General features: G+C 56.1%; 1 protein-coding gene across 1 annotated transcript; it reads left to right on the top strand.

The window, feature by feature from the left end:
- Positions 1-1,726: 1,726 nt before the first annotated feature.
- Positions 1,727-9,246, top strand: LOC115850876 (NUT family member 2G-like). The gene is made up of 7 exons (XM_060301413.1): positions 1,727-1,742; positions 3,641-4,355; positions 5,320-5,448; positions 6,491-6,630; positions 7,115-7,410; positions 7,825-7,941; positions 8,455-9,246. Exons 1-7 carry the CDS (start codon positions 1,727-1,729, stop codon positions 9,244-9,246), a joined length of 2,205 nt encoding a protein of 734 aa, XP_060157396.1.
- The last annotated feature ends 783 nt before the right edge of the window (positions 9,247-10,029 follow it).

Below are 10,029 nucleotides of genomic sequence, written 5' to 3'. Positions count from 1 at the left end.
ACTCTGGGCAGGAATAGTCAGAGATCATGATCCAAAGGACTTTTAGATACTCCCTTCTGTGACTGGTCTTCCCAAATTACATTTGGGCTAATTTGATTATCTCTGTCTCTGGGGTGTAGGATTTTGAAGTATTACCAAAGAGACTGCAGAATTGGGACTGGCTAATTTTTGCACAGTGCAATTTTTGTATCAGTGGCCTTGAGAAGAGTCCTTCAAATACTGTATCAGAGTTATGAGTGCGAATCTTGTAAATGGTTGAATGACTGAACAAAGGGAGGAAGCAACAAGGAAGCCTGCCTTTCTCGAGTGCCTGGGTACAATATTTTGCCTCACCATCCCTCTAATATGAAGTTATTGGTTGAAAATCATTTAAGTTTTCCTTCATTATAAAAGTTCCAGTACTGAGCGATATTCACAAATCGTTTATTTTTTTCAGTCCCCAACAGGAGTTTCTTTAGATATAAAGTTCACCATGATGTTGCTTGAAATATTCTCACCTTATCTTCTCATCTTCTTCTGAGTCAGTTTTTCCTGACAAGGGGCAAGGAACTTCTTAAGCACCAACGGGAGTCTTTTTCACACTGTGGAACAGCTCTTCTAAACCTGTTTCCTTCCCCGACACCCCACAATCAGTAGGAGTTCTACTGCTGCTACAGCAGTCAGTGAATCTCGTCTCCCAAGAGACTTGGTTGCCATCTTCTGAGGTTTTCAGCTTTCATCTCCCTTGACAAGTTTCCTAACAGTCCGCTCCTCTATGAAAATAGATCGCCTTCATTTTTAGTTGCATGAATATCTCTGGGAAGATTTTAATGAAAGAGAGAACACTGGTTTCCTCCGGGAAAGAGGATTGGGTTGACAGGGGAAAGAGGTGGGAGGAGGACTCGCCACTGCATATTCCATTTTGCACAATTTAATTTTGAACCATGAGAAGGTGTTACTCGCTTAAAATATTATACTAAAATCATTTACAAGGTAAAAAACTAAATCTTTAACAACCATGGAATACTATGAGAAAGACATTTAGTGAATTCTGGTCTTGGACATGGGGGCTGCATGACAGCTTTTTGATGGACGGGGGCTTTCCAGCACAAAGGATCATTAGTAAGGCTGGTCCTGCTGGATGTTGGTTGGAGCACAAGGACCACTTCCTTAGGAGTGATGTACATACAGCAGTCAAAGACACTGGATCTGCTGAGACAATCCTAATTTCAAATACTCACTTCCATGTGGCCATAAGTCCCCAAGTGTTTATCAGACTAACACTTGGGTATTTTGTTCAGAAAGTCTAGTCTCTGTTGAAGTAAGTCAAGAGCCAGGTAGGAAGCAGAGTGTGTTGAGGGACACAAAACTAGGTTGATGGATAAAGACGTGAAAGGAAGGGACCGTCATGTCCAACGTCGGTGCCGTGAATCAAAAAGTTTATAAACTGCCTAAAGAGGCACATGCCAATTGTGTTGCCACTGTGTGAGGTGGAAGGAACTTCCGGTTCTTGCCTACCTCCCAGAGCCCTCGTGGAATGTCCCCCCACCCCACCTCACCGGGACCCACGTGCCGTCTGCCCCTCCCCCACTGCAGAACGTTTCAGCCCACATGCTACTGTTTAAATTTAAACGTGGCTCTCCTTGGATCCTGAGCAACTGCTGAAGCAGGTCGCTCTCTGGGTCCTGGTCTTGACGTTTCTCATTGAGGCTACCAGGCAGCAGTAGTCTGTGCCCAAGCCTGCAGGATGGCTTCAGAAGGAGGTAAGCCTATAGGCTGGGGGTGTGTTCTCAGAGACCCTGCCATCTCTCACATCCTTCGGGTTCATACGTGACACTTCACTGTGGGCACATAGTTGGACTGAAGTAGAGGGAGAAGAGAGCACTGGACCCACAACGACATTTCACCTGGGAAGACTGGGGAGCCTGAAGAAACCTGAGACTGCACTGGGGAGGAGGGGTCATTGGAGGTGGATCAAGAGGAATTGCCCTGGCTATGGAGAAAGGATGGCAGCAGACGGTTGATTGTTTCTAGAAGGGAGACAAGCCACTTTGAAACGTGTGTGTAAGGATGTGTGTGATGTCCTGGTGGTGACACAGGGAGGGTCATGAGGAAAGCCTAGACCTGTATTGTGTTCCTGAGGTACCTGAAGCTTGCCTCACCATATCTTTCAAAGGGATTTGAACAGGAGCCTACTGTATCTCAGGGGGCCCTGGGGAGAGATGGTCTTGGTGAGAAAACTATTCAATGGGGCTGTGTGTGGCCACACCTGCAGTGAAGTGTCCTCTCCGAGAGCTAGGAAGGAGGTTACTCTAACTGCCGCAGCCCACACCTCATCCACTCCTCCCAGCCCAGAGCTCACTTCTCAGTTCAGGTAACTGTTGCCTTGGATTCAACAGGGGATGGGCAACCGTGTAACTTCAGCCAAGAGAGGGCTCAGGTTCCTGAGTTGCTCTGAATTGTTCTTCCTTTTGTGGTCCAGTATCTCGTGGTGGACCCTCAGGCTGCCTTGAGAGGAAGAGTTTGTTCATATTTTATGTCACTCCTTCATGGACAGGGAACAGAGGTGGAGTGGGGTTGTTTCGGGTGGAATGTCTAGGAAGGCTGCTTCCTCTTTTAAAGGGGGAAGGAGTGTAGCCCAGGGTCAGGAAGACGATCTTCTGTGTTACTATTAAACGTCCTATGACACCTATTCTGGTTAATTAGGTGCACCGTGGTGTGTACCTTGTTCTCCTGAACGGGGATGTGTTTCAGACAAGTTGGTCGCCATGGCACCTGGCTTATGCTTGCTTCTCAGATTGTCTCTCCGTTATTGGGAGCTGGAAGGGGAAGGACCACCGGCGGTCTATATACTCCCACGACCAATGTAACATGACAATTACCTGGCCCTTGTTTAATCCTGTGCAGCCATCACTGGCTGTGAAATGACAGGATCCAAGGGACATGCGCCTACTTCTCAGACCCCCCCCCACCTCCTAGGAAGAGAACTCCTGAGTGATGACAGTGACTCTGGGCACTGGGAAGGGGGTGGCAGGACCTGGCCCATGTTACGTACCTGCTGTGGGTTGTTCTGAGATGCAGGTGCATTCTGGGCCAGTGTTATGGGTTTGTATCAGGATTCCATTAGAGGGATATTTTCCAGCATTTTGTTTTGTTTTGTGAGGCTAGGCAAGAAAGAGGGGATTTATACTGAGCGTCAGGAAAAGGAGGACTGAGCAGGAGGTGGGGCCCTAATGTTTTACACAGTGCCTTTGGGTGCCTAGAACCTACCTTGCAGGAGGTCCCTACCTGCTGGTACGCCAGCTGAGGGGCATTTCCCACAGAGCGGATGTCCACACAGTTCCAGGTCTTGGGAGACAGCCTGTGAGGCTTAGCTGCCAGGGGGCGCCTTAGGGAGGCTCTCCAAGTGAGTGCTTGCTGAGGCAATTTCTTCTCGGCAGGCAGGGGTCAGGGACCTTGGTGGATGGGCGCGGGGTCCCCAGTGGAATAATTCTCAACTGGAGGTCAGGGCATGAAAAGCACTTGAAGACATTTGCACGCTGCAGTTTCCCTTGTCCAGGTGTCTCTCACCTGTGGAGATTTACACTCTGATGCCGCAGAGAGCCTCTGTCCCACTGGCCCCTTCTCCTGCTCCATTCACTCCTTTCCTTTGCCTCAACAGCAGCTCCAGTGCTGGGAACGGATGTCATCATGAACCCTGGTGCCTCCTTGTCTGATTTCATGGCAGTGCTCTATCCTCCACCCATTCCTGGCCCCCAGGACCGGCCACCCTGGGGGCAGCACCTGCCACCTCCCATCACCCCAGCATTCCCTCCTGGCAGCAGCCTGCTGCTGCCAGCTTTCCCCACGACGCCTTTGGTGGCTAATGGTGGCCGTGGACCCAGTGCCCCTGGGGCCTGCAACCTCACTATCCAAGTCAGGTCACAAGGGAGGCCAGTGGAGGCCCCCCAGACTCAGACCTTTATCATAACTCAGGGCCCCCTCACCTGGAGCGCTCCAGGGGCCCTCAGCGGGACTGCTGCATGTCCTGCACCCGTATTCTTAGCACCCCCTGCGATGGAGACCATTGTGACTGCTCCAGCTGTTGGAGTTACTCAGGCTGGCAAGGGAGGCTGGACCCCAGGCTTTCCTCCTCAAGCTCCACCACCAGCTGCCCAGCTGGCCCCTATCATTCGCCCAGTGAACTCTGGGCCTTGGCCACATGGCACTTCCAGGGAGGGCAGCCTGGCCACCAACCAGCCCTACGCCTCGCAGGGTGACTGCTCTAACCCCCAGAGCGTGTACAGTAACTTCCGACGTTGGCAGCGCCTCAAGCCACTGGCGCGGAGACACCTTCCCCAGAGTCCTGATGCAGAAGCTCTGTCCTGCTTTCTCATGTGAGTGAACGCTCAGGGGGTCGTGAGCTTCTCGGAGCTTTTAGATAAAGAGGACCTGGGGATGGACTCGCAGGTTAGGTTTCTAGGGATACTGGAAGCAAGGTCTGAGGGCGATGTCCATGCTATGAGAAGGCACATTGTCGGTCATATGGGTGAGCCGCCCAGTCCATGACATCATGACTGAAATGTGCCTCATCTCAACTGACCCCACCACCCTGAGAGTCTAGCCAACTTGCTCTTCCATGATTCTCATGGTAATATGGACTGAAGACTTGCAGTCAGAGAGGGTCGTGCTGTAAGGTGAGGAGCCAAGGAGTGGATGCCGCACTCTCCTGTGGTGCAGTCTCCTTTCATACAGGACTTGATGTACATGGCCAGGGGAGGTCACTTCGCAGGAGGGGGAGGAGTGCGGGGCCCAGGAGAGCGCTTAATGCACGCCTCGACTTCGTTGTTGTGGAGAATTCCACTAGGAACAGGGTGATGGTAGAGCTCTCCTAAGGGCGTGGGCTCTCTCCCACTAGAGCTGTGAGCCTGGCAGCCATTTCCATCCTAAACCTCCGGTCCCTCGTAAAAAGGGGACAGTCACACTTCACTCTGAGGACCGGGCAGAAGACTCCTTGGGCTAATCTATGGAGTGTTAGCAGATGGCCTGGCACATGCCACGTCTCATTGATGATAGTGATTTATGAAATCACCTTATGAAAAGGCAGCCTTGAAGAGGAAAAGAGCTCCCCAAGGCACAGTGTCCCAGCTGTAGCCTGGGAGTGGATGGTCATCCTCGAGTGAGTGTGAGGCGGTGACAGCAGTAGCCGGGAAGGCTTGTCTTTGCCCTCCCAGACACCTGCCTCTCACCCTCCTGTTGCTCAGTCATGCTGCGTTGAGTGATGTGTGGTCCACATTGGCGGGTGGGGTCAGGCAGGTGGGGGCTGGGCTGGGCACAGACACTGACCCCAAGGTCTTACAGCCCAGTGCTTCGATCCATGGCCCGCCTGAAGCCCACCATGACGCTGGAGGAGGCACTGTGCAGGGCCGTGCAGGAATGGCAGCGCATAAGCAACGTTGACCGGATGATCTACTACAAGATAGCGGAAAAGTGAGTCAGCGCCCTGGGCCCAGGGGCTGCGTGGAGGCTGAGGCGAGTGGGTGAGGGCAGGGTCTGGCCGTGGGGGTGCTCATCAGAGAGGACAAAGGAGAAGGGCTGTCACTCAGAACAGGGGCCCCGCAGCCCAGAGGCCCTACTGTCCTCCAGAAACCCCTCCCTCACCTTGAGAGTTTGGGTCTTCTGTCCTTCCTCCACCAGGAGCTCTGCCTTCCCCTGATTTTGACCTACCCTTGCCTTGACATGAAGGTCTCAGGATGGGGCAGGGTGACGCTGTGAGTCCAGTTGGGGTCCAACTCCTGCCATATGGGCTGAGCCGGGGAAAGAGCTCCACCCGCCAGCCTGCTGCTTCCTTAGTGGTGGGTGGCTGGCGGCCACTGACATAGATTTGGGACCCCCTCTCCTCATGAAAAGTGGCCTGAGTGGGTACACTGGCATCCCTGAAGAGGCTGGGGAAGCCAGCTGTCGTCAGCCCGAGGGTCTCTGGCCCTTCCGTTGTTTGCTCCATGGTAATCCCCTTGGTTTAAGAAAGAAAAGCAAACCAACGAGCGCCTCTCAGAGGAAAGGAAGGCCTCTCCTCTGAGCTCAGCATCCACGTCGTCCAGCCTCTCCTGGGCCCTGTCTCCAGGCCTCTGTTCCAGGACTCTCAGTCCCAGCCCAGGGTCCTGGATTCGGGCAAGGACCCCTGTGGGGAACACACACCTGTTCCAGCCTCTGGCTGTCAGCCCTTCATGTGGTTCTGGATGGGGACGGGGTGAGGAGGGTGCCCCCTGGGTCAGCCAAGTGTCCCGTTGACCTGGTTCGATTCAGCGACCTGGGTCTATGCTGTTGAATGGCCTCCAGTGCTGGTGAGGCAGGAAGGGTCCCAGATCTTGTATCAGTTCCAGGAGCAGCTCTCTGCTGTGGACAGCACCTCACAGGGCCTTGACAGCCCCAAGGCACATCCTCTCCCAATCCCTCATCCTTGGCTGCCTTTGTTGGGCTCCAGAACCCAGGCCTTTTGCTCAGGGTGGCCTGTGCCTCCGTCACCCCCCAGGTTCGTGGAATTTGAGGCCGAGGAGGAGATGCAGATTCAGAAGGGGCAGCGGATGCAGTGCGCGCAGGACCTGCCTCCTCCAGCCCCACCGAAGCTGGATCCTCGGGGGCCCCCAGCCCCGAAAGTGGGCCTTCAGCCAGGCACCCAGGTTCCCACTGGAGTTGAAGGCACAGGTAACAGGGGCCTAGGGTGGGCCACTGTCCCCACGTGGATCCTTTTCCTTCAAGACAGGGGCATCGGTCCTTCAACCGAAACAGCCACCGAGGCAGGGGTGGGGGCGTGGGGTCTCAGCTGCCCTTTGTCACTATGGGGTATTGACTTGGTCAGTTTTGTAACTCCTCTCACACCTCCCTGTCAAAGGACCCCACACAAGGTCTGCCTAGGAAGTGGGCTTGATGGCGAGACCCCTAGAAAATTGGAGGTTCCCCACTTCCTTACTTGTGACTCTCTTAGATGCCCCCCTTACCTCCCCTCTCCAACAGTGCATGAGGCTTCAGGTGGTCCTGACCCCCCCACACCCACATCAATGTCCCCCAAACAATGCCCTCACCAACGTGCGCTCGGTGGTCAGGAGGTGGACCGGGAGTCCCTCACCTTCCTTCCCTTCCTCCCGCTCTGCCTCAGCCTGTGCTCCCAGGATGTCCGGCCCCAGGGCCCAGCCCTCCTGCCCAAAGCCACACAGGTCCCAGCAGCCCCCGGAGCCCAGGGCACCCAAGGAGATTCCCCCCGAGGCTGTGAGGGAGTATATGGACATCATGGATGCGCTGGTGGGGCCCGGCCACTCAGCCACAGGCGAGTCAGATGCAGAAGGTGGAGAGGATGGAAATGAGCTGAAGCAGGAAGAGGACGGCATCTACTCGGACCCGGGCCTCTTGAGCTACATTGACAAGCTGTGTTCCCAGGAGGACTTTGTCACCAAGGTAGGCTAGGCCTGGAGCCTGGGGTCTACAAGATGCCAGGGCATGGAACACTCAGCACCCAAGATCTGGGTTCTGCTCAGGCCATTGGGACTTAAGCTCAGCTCCTTGTTCCTGAGCCTGGTGTTAGGGGAGGTTTACGCAGATGTATGTGTGTACGTGTTTATGTCTGTCTGTGTGTATGCCTTTGTGTGTCTGTGTATGTGCCTCTGTATATGTGCTCTTTTGTGTGTGACTGTGTATGTGCGTGTGTGTGTGTGCGTGTGTGTGCGTGCGTGTGTGTGTGTGTGTGCTGACCATCCCCGCCTTGTGGAGGAGAGTGGGGTCGGTCTCTGCTTTTCACTTTCCCTCCGGGTCTTCTTGTCTCACAGGCCACTCCTGGCCAAGGATGCTCACAGCCTCTTCTTTCTGTCCGAGGTGGAGGCAGTCATTCACCCTCGATTCCTGGCAGAATTGCTTTCCCCAGACCCACAGCTGGATCTCTTGGCCCTAGTGGAGGAGCTGGAGCAGGAGGAAGGGCTCACCCTGGAAGAAGTGAGTCAGGGGAGGGAGAGGGACACTCAGGGAGCCAGGGGACCCCACGGGAGGGGAACCCCAGCGGATCCAGGGGAACCCATATGACCCAGGGGAGCCAGAGGAGGGAGGGATCCCCGGTAGAACACGGGAGACAAGGGACACCTAGGAAGACCAGGGCACGGAGGGACCCCAGTGAACAGGGGAGAGGTAGGGCCCCAGAACTGGAGGGCCACCTGGTGCTGTCCATCCCTCCCCTGCCTGGGAGGCCTGGCATGGGGAAGGGCCCGTTTTGGGGTGGGTGCAGTGCAGGGTGAAAGGAAGGAGAGGATGGGGAGCCGGGAGGGTAGGGAAGGGCACAAAGCTGGGAATAAGGTGCAGGAGGATGGCAGGAATGCCACAGTGTCTGTATTTGGATTCGAGTCCTGGGGTCCCCCATCCCCTCCTTCCCCCAAGGGCCATTGTCCCACTGCCCAGGGCTCCTCCTCTCACACGTGTGTGTGGAGCCAACACTGTCCTCCTCCCTCCTACCAGCTGGTGCAGAAACGACTCCTGGCCTTGAAAGAGGACGAGGGTGTGCGGGCAGCCCCGAGTCACGGTGTACCCGGAACGCGCTCAAGTCCTTCTGAGTCCGACGCCGGCCAAGGTGCCCAGAGGCACGACCAAGACCCCCATCTAGGGGTCAGTGATGAAGCCTGCCCACCAGAGATCGATTCTGAGGCTCCTCATAGGCTCATCCAAACAGACACTGGCCTGTGCAGGCCCAAAGCCTTTGTTCCCTCTCGAGGACGTCAGGAGGTCTCTCCATTCCGGGCCGGACGGCCCTCCCCTCCCCAGGGTCAAAGGCGCGCTGGCCCTCTACGGGGACCCAGGGACGCGTCTGTTCTCAGAAAGGCCTCTCCTGTTCGGGGGGCCCGAGGGCCCAGGGACGGCTCCAGTGACGACGACGAGGAGCTCCCCAGCCTGGCCTTCCTGTTTGGCTCTCTGCAGAGCCTGCTGCCTGGCTGGGTGTCCCAGAGTCCTGCCCATGCCTCAGGCCTGGCCTCCCCTGGAGGTTGGGGGGCCCAGAGTGCTCCCCACGCCCCCTCCCATCAGAGAAGAGGCCTCAGCCCAGCTCCACCAGCCGCTCCCAAGTCGAGGAAGCGGGCTCTGTGTGGACGCCCAGCCACTGCTGAGAAGCTGCCCATCCCCGGGGCTGGCCTCGGGGTGTCTGGGAGGCCAGGCTTGGCTCTGGGGCCTGCTCGCCCCTCACAGCCGAGAAAAAGAAAGTGTGACCCGTGTGTCACAGAGAAGAGTAGGAAGTGGAAGAAGCACTGCAGCCAGTAGGGAACAGCTGGGCCGGCCCTCCAGGGCGAGGCCCCAGGGCGGCCCCCAGGGGAGCCTAGGGGCTCCTCCTCATCCCAGTGCTGACCCTGGATGATGTGGGGGGAAGGGAGGGAGGGCAGGACCACCAGGGCGGGGAGGGGGAGCGGGATTGTGGGAGGTTAGGGAGGTGGGGGAGGTGGGTGTGGCCAGGTGTGGGTGGGAGCAGGACCTTTGGAGTGACGTATATCAATTGTGAATAAAGATCGTCTTGGTGGGAAATGCTCTCAGGCCACTGTCATCTTGTTCGTGTTGAGCTGCTCCACAGAGAGCGATCCAGAGAGGAAGGAAGGATGAGGGCGGTCACAGGAGCTCTGGATCTACAGGTGGCCGAACCTTTCCTCCACATAGACAAGGACTCCTCAGGCTGCCCCTGGGAATGCACAGCTCTCACTCTCCCCAGGGACCCCCTCATCATCCCCTTCTCTAAAGCCTGCTTGGCTAGGGGCCTTCTGGGGCCTCTGTACCATCTTCTGCATCCCAGAACCTTCTGGGGAGGCAGAGCTGCTTTTGTGCCTTTCAGCCCTCTGGACACTCACCAGTTTCTAGGATGGAGCCTGGAGACAGCCCTTGTCATTATGGAGCTTCTCTCTGCTTCCCTGAAGTGGCCAGGCGACGGCGCTGGGATGACCCTCCGCTCATCCAGGGTCTCCTGTGTGGGTGGCCTGACCAGAGAGGAAAAGTCTTGGCTATGGGGACAGGACTGTCTGCCTCGTCGTAGTGGGAGCATCCTCTAGTCCCGCTGGG

Source organism: Globicephala melas, chromosome 6 (genome assembly GCF_963455315.2).
Source record: "Globicephala melas chromosome 6, mGloMel1.2, whole genome shotgun sequence".
Taxonomy (NCBI): Eukaryota; Metazoa; Chordata; class Mammalia; order Artiodactyla; family Delphinidae; genus Globicephala; species Globicephala melas.
This window is presented reverse-complemented; position numbering and strand designations above follow the sequence as displayed.

Excerpts from the sequence above, each read along its gene's own strand:
- LOC115850876 (XM_060301413.1), top strand. Across the intron at positions 4,356-5,319 it reads GCTCTGTCCTGCTTTCTCAT|CCCAGTGCTTCGATCCATGG; the intron begins GTGAGTGAACGC and ends AAGGTCTTACAG. Across the intron at positions 7,411-7,824 it reads AGGAGGACTTTGTCACCAAG|GTGGAGGCAGTCATTCACCC; the intron begins GTAGGCTAGGCC and ends TTTCTGTCCGAG.